Below are 18468 nucleotides of genomic sequence, written 5' to 3'. Positions count from 1 at the left end.
TGAAGGAGAAGACTATGTTATATGCTGGTGATATGTTGCTTTTTCTTGGTAACACTATTATCTTCTCAACTAGTTCTATGCGACTTATCAGTCATTTTGATTGTTTTTCTGGCCTTAAAATTATTTAGGACCGATCCTCAGTGCTCCTGTTGGACCAGGCACCATAGAGAGATGTTGCCTCCTCTTGCCCTCTTAAAGTGGCAGACCCATTTTTATTATCTGGGTATAAAAAAAATTCTTGCTTTATTAAAGACTATGAGCTTTTGAACCTTGTTTAGGGCTAAGGTTAAAACTTGGTCCAAGCTCCTTCTCTCAGATATGTGCAGGCCACAACTTATGAAAATGGTCCTTATGTCCTAACTTCTCTATTTGTTACATAATGCCCCCATTACCTTCCCAGTTGAACTGTTTGGTTTTATTGACACTTTAATATGTGAATTATTATGGAACAAGAAACAATTGAAGATTAGGCTGGAACATCTTCAGAATTTGAAAACTGAACCCAACCCTAGGCTATGCTATTTGTCAGCCAAGGACCACCATTTAGTGTCTTGGAGGGACCCCCCTGCTGACTAGCCCAATGTAGCCCCTCCTCTGATTTCCAGTATATGACTCTCCAGACACACACGACTTTCTCCAACCTCATGACACTGTCTCTACCTTAAGCATACTATTTGGCAGAACCTTAAGCTTTTGCAAAGAGCATTGGGTCACACTTGTTACACTCCATTTTGGGGGGAACGTTTTCCTCCAGGAACTGGTTAAAGAGGAACTTTACACATATCTTTAAAATAACAACAAACATACCTTTAGAGATGTTTAGTAATGACATTCCACACACACATACTTATAGATAATTGCAGGCTTTGTATTTTTTGCATACCTTATTTGTCTTTTCTTTCCCAGTCTTCTGACAGTGGCCATGTTTACTAAGGGCAGATTATTAGCTCTCCCTTACTTTCTGGAACTCTGGAACATGTGACTAGGATATGGGAATATGCACATCATCTCAGGGCAGGAAATGCCTTTCCCTGAGATCTCATGAGATTACAGATGATGCTCTGCTGATGTAACCTTCCCAGGATGCAACACTTGGGCACATTATATAATTTGTGCCAAAACTGGAACAGGAAGTAGATAAAGTCTATTTGTAAGTAAATGAAAAACATGTTTGTTTAACTAATAAATGTAATATGATTTGAAATTAGCATGCAGAGCTGCATGCTGATGTGATTTTTAGTGAAAGGGGGTAAAGGTCCTTTAAGTTGGAAGGTTCTGTATTAAGGATAAAGAATGGAATCACTAAGGTGTCACATTTATTTACTGACAGTGTTTTTAAATCTTTTGAGCAGTTGCAACAACAATTCGCCCCCATTAGTGATTGTGTTCCGGTCCAGTGCAATCTGCAAGAATAGTGCTATCTTTGTTCAGGCATCAGCCAGGCTCAGCCACTACGTACTCAACTGAGGTGCTGGCTCAGAGATGACACAACCATGTAAATCCTGGTGCCTATGCAGGTCTTTTACTCTGTTAACAGATGTCTGATACAGATCAGCCCTCTGCTGCAGACTCTCACCTTGTGACATTGCAGAAAGTTGCAATGTACAGTCGGATCACTTGGGGAAAGGAGACAAAGGAAATGCTTCCTCCAGCCTGCAGCAGCCTGATGATATTATCTCTGCCTAGGCAAAGTCGCTCGATTAAAGCTTAAGAACAGTTTTATAACAAAATAGGCAGCAAAGCAATGCTTCACTATGCCTCCAACTATTTTGCCAACATGCAGGGACATATCCACCGTAAGGCATTTGCCTTAGGCAGCACTTTTCAGGGAGGCAGTAACAAATGCCACTTCCCAATCAGTGAGGTCAGACAGAATCAGGCAAATTAGGCGACCGCTGGTGGGGCCTAGCGGTCACTTAATTTGCCTGAGTGAGCTGCCCATTGGAGGAAGAGGCGGGGGCGGGGCCCAGTGAGAGGCGGTGCGACCGGCGGAGGTGGAGGAGAAGCAGTGGGTGGCTCGGGGCTGGCCGTACCCCAAGATCTGATGGAGGTATGTCCCAGAGGTAGACTGGGGAGCTGCAGGTAAGAGGAGCAGCACATGTGTGCAGGGAAAGGGAACCTACAGAGCCCACCATAGATCATGCACAGCCCACCTGAGAGCTTCAATTGGGCTGTGCAGGATCTACAGTGGGCTGTGGGGGGCTGTGCAGGATCTTTGGTGGGCTATGCAGGGTCTGTGTTGGTCCATGGGGGGTCTCAGGTGGGCTGTGCAAGATATATGGTGGGCTGTGCGGGGTCTGTGGTGGACTATATGGGGTCTCAGATTGGCTGTGCAGGATCTATGGTGGCCTGTGCGGGATCTATTGTGGCCTGTGTGGGGTCTATGGTGAGGCCTTGCAGGATTTCAGGTTGGCTGTGCAGGATCTATGGTAAGATGTGCGGGGTCTGTGGTGGGTTCTGCAGGGTTTCAGGTTGACTGTGTGGGATCTGTGGTGGGCTATGTGGAGGGGATGAGACCCTGCACAGCCCACCTAAGACCCCAAAGAGCCCACCACAGACCCCGCAGAGCCGACCGCAGACCACACATGGCCCACCATAGATCCTGCACAGCCCACTAAAGATCCTGCACAACCCACCTGAGACCTCGGCTTTCCTGCTATGCTAATAGCACAACCTGTCAGAAGCTGGATACAGCGTGCGCGCTGTATCCAGAGACTGACAGGTCACGCAAAATGTCTTAAACAGGAAGGGGTGGGGCAAATTTAGATTAGAGGGAGATACCCGAGTTTAGTCTTGCCTAGCGCATCACAAAACTTAAATACACTACTGCCAACATGTGCAACCTTTATCAAATACTTTACCGGCATAGACAGGGATGTCTTTATATACTGAGATCATGGATCTCTAGGCAAAACATTTGCTTTACTCTGTCTTTTCTAATGTTGTGAAACATGAATGGAACGAAGAAGATTGACAAAGAAATATATCTAGGTGCACATGCAGGAAACCATGAAGCTATGAAGCTATCCAGCAGTTGAAGGTTCATCGTAACGAAAGACGATGACAGAAGAGTGCACGTTCTGATTGGGCAAACATGCATGTTTGTGCTTATGGTGAAATGGGAGGGACCAATTAGCAGCCTGGTAGGGGCAAGGATTGAGTGTCTACCATGGTCAGAGAGGGCATGTAGGCACAAGTCTTCCCTTCAAATTGTTGATTCATCAAAACTTCTCAGCTCCTCCAAAAGTGAGTTTAGGTTCCCCAAACCATTTGCTGTCCCTAACTAAAATTTTAGAGTAAAAGTCTTAAGAGACCTAAATATTACCAAATAGTTAGATCGGGCTCACTTCAGGTCCAATTGACCTGCTACTTCTCTGACACATTTGGCTCTTGATTACAGTTTTGGGCAGGTTATATGTAAGGCAGGGACACTGATTGCAGGAGGCCAATCAGTGCCTTGACCTAAACAGAACTTGCTTTGAATCGGTTGAGAATTGTAAATGTCAGAAAAGCAACAGACCAGTTGAATATGTAGTGAGCTTATTTAATGGGTAAGAATTTCAGGGCTCTTACTCTAAAGTTTTATCAGACATCAGAAAAGGAGAATGAGCACATAACATAAGAGGCTCTAGACAAATTGCAGAAATATACATGTGTTGTGAAATTTGATAACAAATGTCTAATATTTTTCATAATAAACAGTGATAGGCAATGCCAGCTGGCTTTACAACTCTACCATTGAATGGCTTTTATTCCAACAATAAAACAATAAAAATAGACTTTTGTGCAAACTTTTATCTTTAGAAAATAGATAACCACCATACCCTAATTAAATCTATGTTTAAACATGCACGCTGTTTACATTATGCACACATTCGATAGAAGTGACACATTAAATTAGAAGGACTGAAGCCTATAACTTCATTATCTACACAATTAGGTCACTTGATTTTCTGCAATGGTTTTCACAAATACACAAAATTTTGAAAATTTACCCAAAGAGTAAAAAGTTATTAGAACTAAAAAAAACTCAAAATATATAACATACAAAAATGCCTCCTTTAGATTACAATTTCTTTTTAAATACAGTAACACAAACTATTTAAGACAGAGTCCAGTTTTGGGTTCAATTTAAGTATTTTTCTCTTTTTAGATATTTATAAAATTAGGCCAGCAGTTCTTTCAGAAAGCAGAAAAAACTGTTCATATTGGTCCACAGCAACCAGTTATGTTATGCCTATTACTCTCCCTGTGCAATGTGAGAAAATGGATGAGAGAATCTGATTAGCTGCTACGGGCGGCAAGAAGAGTTGTTGATAAATAAGATATGTCATCCATTCTGCTGCAATAGTTGGCACCGAAAACTTTGCACTTTTTACACTAGTTCCTTCTAGAGTAGGGGTTTGTTAGATCACTGCATAGAATGAATATTTGGCTTCCTCTTAAGTCCCAACTTGTTTGAAGGCCGGAAGAATTTATGGAAGATATTCTTCTTTGATAGTCAGTGTGCTTGGTGATACCATGTTACTATTGCTGCTGGTACAATGGGGGCCCATGCCAACAGTGGAGCCTACAGAAGGGGGTGTTGGTGTTGTGGTGCTGGCCTGTTGGCTCTGCTGCTGCATTTTCTTCTTGTTCACTTTCCTTTCTTTTGCCCTTCGATTTTGGAACCAGATTTTCACCTGTGCAAAAAAAAAATACAAACAGATTATAAAAATCTGTGTAGGACCTCTTTTCGTAGCTTGGTTGACTTGTAATAATACAACAGCATATTGTATTACCTAGCCCCCCCCCCCAATAAAAAATGTTAACTAAAAACATTAAGTGGATTAAACATTAGGGGGGGAAAAAGAAAAAGTACTTACCTTATATGGGAATACTCACAAAGGTGGTGGTGATGTCACTCAGGTGTTCTCGCTAGATCCTGGGAAAGACTAGGATCTTTAACCTTGCGAGAAGACACCCCAGCAACTCAGAGGCTTCTCACTAGATTTCAGCTCTGTGTTCCCAGAATTCCAGGAGAAATTCTAGTGTCTAGGCGAGCTTGCCTCTATTTTTTTTTTATGCTTTTAATTTGCATTTGTTATTTGGGGGATAGGGGCTAGGCAATAAGCTGGCCTGGCATTCTCATGCAAGGCTCACTTTAAAGTATTTCTAAAACCAAAACATTTTTTTAGTTAGTAAATAGTTAGAGCCACACAGCAAGCTAAGTCAAAACTTCTGATTTCCATATTTGTTCTGGGTTAGGTATTTAAAAAGTATTTAAGCCGGTGGTTTAGCATGGAAGCTTGGGAACTAGTATTTGTGAAAGAAGCATCTCATCAATTGCAGTCTATACATTCTCCAGATACATGTTTCCTTTAAAGGATAACTAAACCCAAGAACAAAATTGTAATATATTGCAGCTTGTTTGTCCTTAGATGTGGTGGCGGCATTATGTTTATGTTTTTCGGGCTAGGAGCATTTTAGGTAAGTACACCAGTTGATCTTGCAAGAAATGCAATGTCCTTGCTTCCTGTGAACTGAAAGCAAAAATAATTCTAACTTTCTTCTGTAAACTACTAATCTCCCCATCCCTATGTAATGGAGATGAACAAAGGCAGACATATTTGTATGCTGCCCTTGCACAATGGACGGGGATCCAAAACATCCACGTGTGTCAAGTGTGGGATTTGTCTTTGCTGACTATAACTCTGCTTTTTCTGCTGACTATTGATCTGCGGTTTAGTGGGCAATAGTAATTGCAGTATATATAAAGGTCTATTACCTTAACCTATACAAAGACACCACTAGTTCAGGTGCACACTTCAATAAATATAACAGAATGTGGGGAGAGGCAGGAAACAGTAAAAAAAAGTATAATTTCAATAAACCTTTCCTGTGTATTCCTTTTATAGATTTTGGATACGGATATACGGTATAATGAAACATAGAATGTTTATGGCCAATTTACATGCTCTGGGGCGCCATTTTAAGTTTTGTGTTTTAACTGCATGCCGTCCACCCACTGTAAATACACGGGCGGACGGCGGAAGCTTCCCCGAAGGGGAGACGTGCCTGTACGTAATTTTTTTTCTGCTTAGCGCGCATGTAAGCAGAATCCCGCCGGGCATGTAAACAGCTGGTACCGGCTGTTACATACAAGCGTTTTGGCCGGCTCTACAGTCCCCCACCGCTGATCTCTCCTCCTCTCTCTCTAAAGGCAGAAGCGATGTGTATTAAATCACATCCGCCTTCAGCTGTCATTTCTCTGACTGCTATAGCCAGAGAAGAAGCTGGTAAAACAGATCTCTGCTTCATCAGCTTCTTTGGTGGTCCCATGGTTAAAGAGACCCCTGATGTCTCCATAAAGAGGACCTGTCACCTGCTTGTTAGCCCCCCTGGGTGATAGCAATGAAGTTAAGTGTAAGAAATACAAATACATGAAAGCCACATATTAAAAAATAATAAAAAAACACCCAAAAAGGTTTTAAGTCCTCCGCCCCGTGTGCACGCACATATAAACGGAAATACTCATCGGGTACGTCTACGTGCGAAAACAACGATTATGCCACACACTAAATATAAAAAACAAAAATAAAAACCCCAGCGGTGATTAAATACCACCAAAAGAAAGCTCTACCTATCCCCAAAAAATGGTATAAAATTCACACCAGTACAGCATTACATTGCTGAATCAAAGTACAGCAGCGCTACATACTGAAAAATGACCTGGCAGGAAGGGGGTTTAACACCCTGGTCAGCAAGTGGTTAATAACCACACTCCAATGAGGGTTTTTTTTATCAGTATCAAGTACTAAAATATGAGTAAAATATATGGAACTGCAACACAACAGTGTTGGTCATTCCATCATGGACACATCCCTTGAAGCAGTTACCCACCCTTCCGTCACTCCCACCGCCAATCCATTCAGGGTTGGGAGCCAAAGGCAATACATTTGGCTCCCATCTATTTATTTTCTGGGAAAGGATCTTCACTTTTCGCCCGGGGCCCGCGCCCCTGCTGCACCCCCGGTTGTTACGCCACTGACGGGAGGTAATGGTGGTGGGGGTATGGTTGGAGTGGGTGTGGAGGACAACCAGACAGATTTACCTCTTTGAACTAGGAAACAACTCCTCCCTGATGTACTGTAGTCCTAACACACTCACTCTCCTAAGGTGACAGCGCTGCTCCACAGACACAGATACAGTATAATGAGTAAGAAGTGGTCACCCTTAACAGGATAAGCAGGTGAAAATAAAGGTAGAAAAACTAATGCAACCTAAGGACTGGTAAGCATCAATATATACATTTGTGTTCTTGGTTTTAGATACACCTTATGAAATGCCATGAATTCAAGTTCCTCAAATGATTATCCCATCAGTAAGCAGTCTGAAGTAGTACAGACCAGTTTCTGCCTCATAAAAAACCTCAGATTTCATTAAAGTAGAAATACTTTTATTGTTTTATGCGTAGGATAAATGAGTATGCAAGAGCCACAGTTCTGTCACAATTTTTTTTCACTTTCAGAAGATTACTGCAAAACTATGGGGATATATTTATGATGGTGTTGTTGCACTTGAGTATATTTTTAGATTGCTGCAAGTTTTTAAACTCTTCATATTAAATGTTTTGTTAGTTACATTTAGGCCCCATTCACGCAGCCTTATCGGGCAGCTCCGGGAACGTTAGGTGCTGCGTGTGATTAGTACCCAACCCCTGTCCTTCTCTATGGGAGTACGCGACCATACGCCCCCCTACACTCACCTGAACTGCTGGTCCGTGCGGGTGCATGTTTCCTGGCTCGGACGCAGACAGGATCCATCCTGTCAGCGTACGAGTACGCTCACCCACACGGACGTGCAAGGGCGGGTGAGCGTAGGGCAGCGTAAGGCCCCGTATTCCCATAGAGAATGACAAAGGCTGCGTACTAGTCGCACGCAGCACCTGTCCTTCCCGGGAGCTGCCCCATACGGCCGTGCACACAGCACGGAGTTGTACGTGTAGGCCAATTCCCGTATGAATGGGGCCTTGGAGGAACACTCCACTCAGAAATTAACACTGTATGTAAATTCCATCAGATGAGGCCAAAGCCCATCCACTGAATGGCTCTAAGTTTTATCTTGCCATTCATCTATTGCAGCTGAATCCCTGCTAGCTAAATCCATACAGTCACTGTCATTTTTATTTTCTGAATGGATTGAATATGGTTCTATGAGAATGCAAACCATCGTGTTCATTGGCTTGTACCTATTGGCTTATCTGGAAATGCCACCCACCCTAACCCCCTTCATAAGCCTATGCCCCCCTAGGAAGAACAGAAGGCAGGTCAACAATACATGATTGTAGAATTTGTATGCATGTGCTGTTCCTTCAGAGCCAATAATACAAGGATATAGCTGGAAACCATGAGGTAAAGTAGGAACCTTGTATCTCACCAACCCTGGAGAATGCAATATTTGCTACCCCTTTCTCCATGACCTAAGCAACCAACAAAGCAAAGACACTGCATAACTATATCGAAAGAAGAGCTATGCAGAACTGCTGCTAAATAGGTAAGAAGCCCATGATACTCGCGTGTCCTTCTTTATTGCATTCTAATGTTTAACACTTCCATTGCAGCTTTGTATGATATGTTGTTGCAGGTTGTTAAGCTCTTACTGGCAGACCAGACTGTTTATACGTGATGGATCAAATATAGCTGCCCCATATACATTAACATTTATAAGCCAAACATTATTTCTTATTTTACACTCTTTATTGTAAGATTATAATTGCCTGGCTGTCTCTGGCTTCAATACTCCGAAACACTAACCCAGAACAAGCATGAAACAATCAAAGCCAACGTGCAGTTGGACCTGCTGGTGTGCATGCTTATGTGAATTTCTTGGTGGGAATGATAGCCAGGTGCCAAGCATTTTAAGAAGTAATGGTTAGTAACGACAGCCTCTATATTTCCTTAATACAGGTTTCCTCTGAAGAAAAAAATATTTTTTTCAATATACAGTACATGTAAATGTCTTTGGCCTAGAGACCCTGTCAGGTCTCCAAAGAAATGAAAATGGCAGCTCCCTATAAGAGAAGAGGTATTATACTCACCTTTCTGGTGGCCCATGAGTCCCATTTTCCCTTTGTTCCATCAGTTTCTTTGGCATGTCAAACTTGAGTCAGAAGCCTGTGCCGCATGCCTTGGTTCTTTTCTTGGACCCCTATGTCACTGCTGTGTTCTGCTTTGATGTAGGTGTTGAAGGAAGGAACTACAGCATATACTGGGGAACATCTTCCCACCCAACCCCATCTTCTCTTACAGGCGCTGCCATTTTTATTTCTTTAGAGACCTGACAGGGTCACTTTTATTTGATTACTGTTATAAGTACGTATATCCCCAAAATATTTGAAATGACTATAGCTCCATACTGCCTGACTAGAACTGAACTATATCAATGGATTACCTGTCGTTCTGTTAGTGACAATGATGCTGCAAGTTCTGCCTTCCTGCGTATTGTGATGTAGCGACTGTAATGAAATTCCTTCTCCAGTTCAAGGCGCTGATGATCTGTGTATACAACGCGGTATTTGTCTTTTGTTCTAGTCTTTCCTAAAAGGTAAAACAGGCAGATGTCAGTCATACTAAGCCAATGGTAATCCATCTTAAATCTGGACTCCAGACAAATATAAATTACACAAATTAATGCAGTTCTGTATTCATTAATACATCATTACATGTATTTTTTAATGCAAGCAGTGTAGGTACCTCTGAGAGCAGAGTGGCAAAACGATGAGCACATCAGTCTGCTGCTTCTCCTTCACTGTCCAGTCAAAGGCTAGTGGAGGGACAGGACCTAGTGATATTAGGGTTGTGCTGTGTGGTAGGTAAAGATCAGGTAAGCTCCCTTACATGTATTTCATCTGTATATTTAGCTGCTGGCCCGAAGTTCATTTTTAACTGTAGTAGATTATAGCCTTTGTGATCAGAATCCTAATGAGGCCTTAAACAGTTTACATTTTCAAAAATAAGCAATAAACAAGCTATGTTTGTCTTTCTAGCTAAGCAGCTAAGCAAATGAATGGTGTGTTATAGCTATGTAACCAAACTCATCTGTATTGCAGCCAATATAACATTTACAGGTATATAACAGGATAAACTATATCTAAGTTTGACAACCAAGGATTGCGTTTATCTATCCACTCCTTGAGTTATATTTCATCATGATTGTATAGCACAAGTACAGAGGTACTATCCTACTAGTTTATCAATGCTTTATCATTTCAATTTGTTTTACTGTAACTGCAATTTGTTTTGCCTTTTTTAGCATATGTAACTCATGATGCCTGGTGAATATTTGTATGGCATTTTAAATAAACTCAATCTGTCACAGGAAATCTAAATGAAGTAACAACAGCTGTATGCTTCTTAGGAACCCTGTGCAGAAAAAAAAGTTCTATTCAGGGAGCCTATTTCTGCTGCTCTATGTAATGCTGTCATGACAATATGACCCATTTCTTGGACTTTAACACATGAACCACTCTCTGACAGCAACAGGCTCTAATGTATCCCATTCACTGGCAAAAGCCCTGTTCATATACCATTGGAACCAATGGGGACCTTAATCACAGTCTGGTATCTCTACGAGTACCGATATTTTTTTTCTGTACTCAACGATACCGGAAGTCCCATTTAGGAAGCTGGGCGGCGTGTAATGACTCGCCCGCCTGGCTTCCCGGTTAGCCGGGAAGCTAGGTGGTGTGTAATGACTCGCTCCCCGGCTTCCTGATTAGCTAGGATGCCGGTTCCACGCTCCCTCGCCACCAGGTGAAGAGGAGGCATGAAGCCAGCTTTCTGGCCAATCAGGAGGTTGGGGGGTGGGTAATGACCCGCCGCCTGGCTTCCTGATTGGCCAGCTTTCCAGCCAACCAGGAAGCAAGGCGGCAAGTCATTACACAGAACCCCCAGCTTCCTGATTGACCGGAAGCCGGCTACATGCTTCCTCATCTCCACGTTGATGAGGGAGCATGGAGCCGGCTTTCTGGCCATTCAGGAAGCCCGGGGTCGATTATTGACTCACCGCCCCGACCAATCAGGAAGCTGGACGGCGAGTCATTACACTCCGCCCGGCTTCCTGATTGGCCGGGAAGCCAGCTCCATGCTTCCTCATCACCAAGTTAGGATAGAACATGGATCCAGCTTCCCAACCAATCATGAAGCCGGGGAGCGAGTCATTACCCGCCTCCACGCTTCCTGATTGGCAGGGAAGCCAGCTCCATGCTCCCTGGTGACGAGGGAGCATAGAGCCAGCTTCTCAGCCGATCAGGAAGCTGGGCAGCGTGTATTTACTTGCCACCTGGCTTCCTGATACCATAAGTTCCGGTATCAGGATATGCATTGGGAGCATTTACTCGCCCAAATACTCGGTTTCGGCACCGATACCGGTATCGGTGTCAGTGCATCCCTAGTTCCCTCATTCCTTTTCTACATGTTCAGTCTCCACAAGCATTGCCACGATTGGCCCTTTTTTCTTAGTGCCTCTTTCCAGCACGTTCAGTATGTTCTGACACAAAGGAACTTAAAATATAATGCTCTTAGCACCCTAACTCACATACACAGGCTTCTTTGTCACAAATAAGTTAAAGGCCTGCACCAGCCAAAATGTTAGAAAGGTTGGAAGGCCTGAGGTTTTAATTGCATTTTTGTCCCTGTTGGGTAGATTTTTTCCCACTTTCTTTACCATTGAAACATTATCAAACCCTGATATTTAGGTTGTCACTGCTACAAGAAGTGAGGGGGAAAGCTACCAAGTGAGAGAACAGACATTAATAACCTGACCGGCATTTTAACTCCCATAAGACTCTAAAAACAGTATTTGTGTACTTACCTTAAAATCCGTTTCTTGAAGTTCACTAAGTGATACAGGGTCAGTAGTAATTCTGAGACAGTTGGGTTATACCGACACCATTAGAAAAAAAAATTGACTCTGGCAAACAATAAAAAAAAAATTGGCTAACCAGGTATAACCCTTCCCACTCTCAGCATGCTTTAGTTTTGTAAAGAAAAAAAAAAAAGCAGTACATAGGAGTAGATATATAAACACAAAGGGGGTTTCCCTTAACATCAAGAAACAATTTTAGAGTAAGTGTAAAAATTCAGTTTTCTTTATTATTCATTAAGGGACACATGATCAGTAGTAATTCCGAGACAATTGGATGTCCAAAAGCAGTCCAACTGAGGGATGGACAACACGGTAAACCCTAATAGGCCCACAAAAACAACAACAATAAGCTGAGGGCTGCTTCCTGAGCTGCCTGATGGATCTTACGCCTGAAGCTGGAAAGAGAAGAGATCTGAATATCACACCTAGGAGTTTTTCAGCAGTTGGAAAAGCGCTTTTAAATGCCCAACACAAGAAATCCCATTATTTTCAATTGCCCTTGTTTACACCTGAGCAGGAAAACACCAAACGCCTGAAAAAGTCCATGAGCTTCTTTAGACAGTTAAAAGTGTGTTTTTGCCCCATAGACTTCAATGGAAACGCCTGAAAATGCGCGGCAGAAGCATTTTGCACATTTTTGTGCGCAATTTTGCACATTTAAATGCACGTTCGTTAATTGCCCTCAATGTTTTATAAGTCCATGTTCACACCTGGGCGTTTTCATGCTCAAAGCTAAGCGCGACACAACTCTCAACATGAGAAATCCCATTCATTTCTATGCCCCCTGTTCACACCTGAGAGTTTTGTTGCAAGCTGTAAAACCCCAAACGCTGGAAAAGGTACATGAGCTTCTTTTGGGCAGAAAAGCATATTGCCTGATAATGGGACCCTGAATAGTCTTGAAACGTCACTTTATTTTATGATATTATGATCAACAAATGTCAATATAGGTGTTCTTGATTATGAAGATGATGGTGTGCTGGTGACTCATTTTCCACTGGACACCTTGTAGAATAATTAAACACTGAGGCATTCTCAATAGGGACAGTCAGTGTTTTGTTGAGCTCTGGAAAGGACCATAAGCAGAGCTAGTAAATCAAAGGTACATACCTTCCTGCCTTCATTTCTTGCATAAGCTCACTCACAAGGAAGTAATCAGAAACAGGGCATAACAAGGGTAATGCCACAACTCTGCACCTGGAAAGCACTTGCAACTAACTAATAAGAAAGTGGGAAAGTGGCACAAGCAGAGCCCAGTGCTCTAAGGTTGTATTCCAGGCAGGCCCCACATCTGTGGTTTGGCAGCGTAAAGCCTGCAAGGCTTTGCCATGGCTTAGCTGATCAAGACAGATGCATAAAGAGCCCTCTCTCAACAGCAAAAATATGAAATGCCAATTGAAGCAAAAATATATTCAGGAAAAAGTGGTATGGTAATAAGGTGGCAAGTAAAAATGGGTAAACTTTTCTCACTAGAGAAAGGGCATCCATCCTCCTAGGACACTAGCAAAAACTGAAGCTGGCTGGCCAACATTCTTTTTTGTTTGCCAGTGTCCAATTCCTCCTAAAGGTGGCAGTATAACACAATTGTCTTTTGTCCCAGTTTTACTATTGATCCCGTGACCCTTCTTCCTGACCACATCTTCTTCAGGAACAAGAGAGGGGAAGTGAGAAATGTGGGGTTAGGGTTATGTCACAATGAGGGTTAGTGTAAGGGTACAGGGATGTTTATTGTAAGAGTTGGATTTAGAATGAAATGTATGGTTAATGTGAGGGGGTTATCATTGCTGGCCCTGACACATGCTATAGGTTATAAAGCCCTATTTTTTCTAAACCATAGGCCATAGACCATAAACCATAAAGGGGGAAAGGTGGCACACTAGAAAACATACACCATGAAGCTTCTCGTACTTTATTGATAATGCCCACCTTTTGGCTACATCTACTACATGCCATTCCAAATTTTTTTTTCAAACCCTCTAAGGCAGACAGCAAGTGGCTTCATCTCTTCAAGGTGCCACTACTAATTATTTTCATATGTTGGCAACTAGGGTTGGTAACTAGCAGTTATAAAACTGATATTTGTACTTGCTGACCAGCAATGAAAGCGATATTGTTACATACTTTGGACCACTACACAATATACTAAGTTATAGGGTGGGTTAGTGTGAGTGTAGAGGTTATGTTTACACAAAGGGTTAATGTGAGGTTTGGGGCATAGAGCATATACACACTTAAGGTGCCCATGCACTTTACAACCCTCGCAAGACTTTTGTCTTGCGAGGGTTGTAAAGTACTTAAAAAAACATACAATCTGCCCATCTTGGACAGGCAGATCATACTTGCAATCATTGCAAGCCCGCCCCCCTGAGGGGGCTTGCGATGACTGCAATGAGGGGCAGGCTTCCGATGACTGCAAATGGGCAGTGCGCGCGTGCGCACACCTGCCCGTTCTGCAGTTGTCGAACAAGCAGGCCATTAACTCGCCGAGAATCATACGATTCCCGGCGGGTTTTCCAGCCTGCTTATTTGACGGAAGACGTGCGACCGTACAGTAGAAACGGTTGCACGCCTTCCACAGGGTATGCCAGGTGTGCCTGGGCACAGCCTAATCACTCCGATCGCAACAATAAAACCGCAACAGCATGCACCGTGTTTTTAGTGACTGAGCAGGTTGAGAGATCACAAAGACCTCTCTATGACTGGCTCAGCGATACAGAGTGCAGCAGCACTTCCCACTTCCATTCATTACATAACAGCCGCAGTTGCGGCTTCCCAACCAGTCAGGAAGCAAGGCGGGAAGTCGTATGTCCCCCTGGCAGGCTCCCTGCTGGAAGAGGTAAGGGACAGTTGAAGAGATGGGAATCTGGGATGCCTCAGGTCTGTGTATGTATGTATATATGTATTATATATGCATGTGTGTTTGTACTTTTGTGTGCACACCCTATTGTAATAGGCAGCGCACGCCTATGCTTATACACACGTCTATCATCCTGTCATCATAATAATGGTTCAGTAAAACATGTCACAACATCTTACACAGGCATCGATCAATAAAGTGACAAAGTTGTTCACTGTCTGTTGACACTATTTGGCTAGCCTGGATTTTCACACTGATAAGTGAGAGGTAAAGGGGTTAATTGTCGCTCTGTAAAATCCAGGGAACGTGCTGTAAAGTTTGTCTAGCACTTCATTATCGATTTTGTTCTTTCTTTACCAACCTATATTGTCATTTAATGTTTGGTTATTTCTTTTAAACCTGGAGTCTAGCTGTCTGCGGGGAGATCTAAAATAAATTATTACATTTCCAAAAATCAATAACGTAAGGTGAGCTGTTCGTTTACATCATGCTTAGTGAACCAGTATTCTTTCAGCCTCATTCACACAAGCAGCGTGTAGCTGTGCAGAGCTTTAAATAAGGTAAATATTCATACATTATACATTTCACATCTTTAACAGCTTAATGCTATTGACCTTTCTTGTATATGGAAGCAAGTATGTGCATTTTTGGTCAGTTTATTTTCTAGTCATGGCATGTTAAGTGGTGTAAACAAACTTAAACGAGAACTATGAGGTGAGTGATTGTCACTCAACCTCATAGTTGGAGCCGACGTGTCACAATGAGACTGTCACACCGACGTAGATAGACCGCACCGCTCAATAGATCGGGAAGTGAGCGAACGTATACCGTTGTTCGCTCACTTTTCGATCATGTCCCTGCAGAGAGCCGTGACTGTCACTCACAGCTCCCTACAGGGGTTCCCCCCCTCCCCTGTCCGATCCTCCAGCGCTGACTGGCGGAATGGATGGGGAAGGGGGCGGGTACAGCTGGCTCTGACTCTAGATAGGCAGAGCCAGCTGTCACTCACACACCTGGGTGGATCTCAACAGTAATAAGGCGGTCTCAGTATACCGCAAGCTGTAGCTCGCAATATACTGAGCTTTGGGTCACGGGAAGATGCTAGTTTATGTCCTCCCGTGACCCTTAGGAGAACTATGGGGAAAAACACTTACCCCATAGTTCTCCTTTAAGCATATATCAGAGCAAATTAAAAAATATGCACTATGCATCTACAGTACTTGCACCTTTCCCCATATTTTATCCCTTTAAAGACCCTGTAAGCACAGAAAATCCTTTTGATTGTCAGAAATGCAGTCAGCTCCTAATTGAGTTAAGCTCCTCTTGAGATGACACCACGTCCCTTTTTGTTTACTGAAATTGCAAGACTTGGTGTCAACCCTGCCCTGTTGTCTGTTGTTAAACTACTGAATGCCAACCATTCTCATAATTCCACAGCATAGGGACGAATTGTTCTTTAGTTCAAGATAACAACTGGGAGGACTCTCTTGGACAACACAAAAAGTATGCATAGAACACAGGACAGCTTTGAATTTATGACAAGGTACTTTTTGCACTTAATAAACAGATATAACAAAACACTTTCAATGGTATGTTTAAAAGATCAAAAGGCAGCAAAAGTAAAATAAATGTATACAAATAAGTTCAAGAAACAACTTTTTTAGCTGCTTGTTTCAAACTGCTTTTACAAGCATACAAAAACAGTGCAAATGAAGCCGAAGGTAAGCATGCAGTTTGTAGCACAACAAGGAGAAATAGGTGGCATAGTTAAAGGAGAATGATGAGATGACTGATTTCCACTCACCTCATAGTTCTAGCCGACCTGTGACAATGAGACTGTCACAGGTCGGCTCAGTAGATCGGGAGGTGAGCGAACACATACCCGGTTCGCTCACCTCTCGATCCTGTCACGGCTCTCTGCCGTGACAGGGGGAGGGGCTGGATTCCCCTCTCCCCGCTCCGATCTGCCAGCGCTGACTGGCGTAACGGACGGGGGAGGGGGCGGGTACAGCTGGCTCTGCCTCTAGATAGGCAGAGCCAGCTGTCACTCACGCAGCTGGGCGGATCTCGACGTCCATGTCGGGATCCGCTCCGGCTGCGGCGTCTCAGTATACCGCGAGCTGTAGCTCGCGGTATACTGAGCTTAGGGTAAAGGGAGGACGCTAGTTTGTGTCCTCCCGTTACCCTAAGGAGAACTATGGGGAAAAACACTGACCCCATAGTTCTCCTTTAAGCCCGTGACACACTGCACACAAAGCCGTACAGAGTGAAGCAAAGCTGTCCGGCACGTAGCATTGTGTGCGGTGTGTGAGCTGAGTGCAGGCAGATGATTGACTGCACCTTTAGCCAATTGGCTCGTGCGTAACAACCGACCAGACGTCGCATCCTGGTGCGCTGGTTTATACGCGGGAGCCGATTGGCTGAAGATGACATTTTTCATCTCGGCACGCTCAGCTATGCGAGCTCTCGCAAACTGATGTGCCGGGGAGAAAATTACATGACACACTGCTCGCGAAGGCAGCGCGCCACCGCTCCGCGCTGCTTCACGTGCAGTGTGTCACAGCCTTCATGCAATAAACTTTGCACTAGAAGGCAATGAACAACTGTAATGTGAACCTAAAGACAACCATTTAGAAACTGGTATTTGTAAGGATCGGAATCAGCAATCTTAGGTTGTTATAATAGTGTAGCTTTACTAGCTTTAGTGTAGATTTACTACTCAGGGATAGCTGTGGGTACTGTTATCTACTGGCATTCTCTCCCTGTCAGAGCAGGTCAGATTAGTGTCTTTTGCTTCAAGACTAAAAACTGAGATTCTGTCCAGAGGACTAGAAGAGCGAAAACTATTAGGGCTTGTTCACACCAAATGCAAACCAGATCTGCATGAGTTTCTGCGCACGCAGTGCAATGTGTTATACCGCTTTTTTTGCCACGTTTTTGATGCGTTCCGGGCCGTTTTTGTAAAAAAAAATATACATATATATCTTTTTTTAGTTTAAAATGGGCTTTCAGTGCGTTCCAGGGCATTTGCATGTGTTTTTGATGTGTTTTTGATGTGTTTGCATGTGTTCCACAGCAGGAAAAATAGGGCTTGCTGCAGTTTTTTTACATGCTCTGGAACTGAACGCTGCCGTGTGAACTAAAGCCCAAAATACCATTGGAATACATTGGACGCAGTTTTGATCCGGTCTGTAAATGCTCTGCTCTGCTTCTGGAACGCATTTGGTGTGAACTAGCCCTAAATGGACAAAGCCTTTTGTTTTGTTTTATGTACACCTGGCAACCCCATGTGATATCCATGTGGTTTTGGCTGACTTTCTTAAAAGGAATGTATAGTGTTTTTGTCCTTAATTTACTCATTTATTAAGACCAAAATAGTTTTTTAAGGTACATGTGTTACTGTGCACTGCAATGCCCGGTAATTCATCTAAGGACAGGTAAGCTGCAATATATAAAATTTTTGTTTTTATCTATGTGCTTTAAAGTGACACTAAACTCAGGAGTTAAATCTTAAAAATGCATTCAAGTACATTAACTATTAACAAAAATGTATGTTATTTGTGTATCACTCGTCTGTAGATCCTCCAATCATCTCCAAATTCATGCTGACACTGTCCTTCCTTCTAGAGGGTGGCTATTTTTGTTCCCCATGGTCCCCGTGTGTGTTGTAAAGTAGACACCGCTCCAAGCCCGCTCCCGTGATG

At 43.1% G+C, this 18468-nt stretch overlaps 1 protein-coding gene across 1 annotated transcript in view; it reads right to left on the bottom strand.

The window, feature by feature from the left end:
• Window positions 1-4475: 4475 nt before the first annotated feature.
• The window catches only part of CDX1 (caudal type homeobox 1), a 35750-nt gene continuing 21757 nt past the window's right edge, over window positions 4476-18468 (bottom strand). The window contains exons 2-3 of the mRNA XM_018554946.1: window positions 9433-9578; window positions 4476-4682 (exon numbers count right to left, since the gene is read on the bottom strand). Of these exons, the coding sequence (XP_018410448.1) occupies window positions 4476-4682; window positions 9433-9578 (353 nt within the window). The remainder of the gene's footprint in view (window positions 4683-9432; window positions 9579-18468) is intronic.

Source organism: Nanorana parkeri, unplaced genomic scaffold (assembly GCF_000935625.1).
Source record: "Nanorana parkeri isolate BGI_ZX_2015 unplaced genomic scaffold, ASM93562v1 scaffold179, whole genome shotgun sequence".
In the NCBI taxonomy this organism is placed as follows: Eukaryota; Metazoa; Chordata; class Amphibia; order Anura; family Dicroglossidae; genus Nanorana; species Nanorana parkeri.
This window is presented reverse-complemented; position numbering and strand designations above follow the sequence as displayed.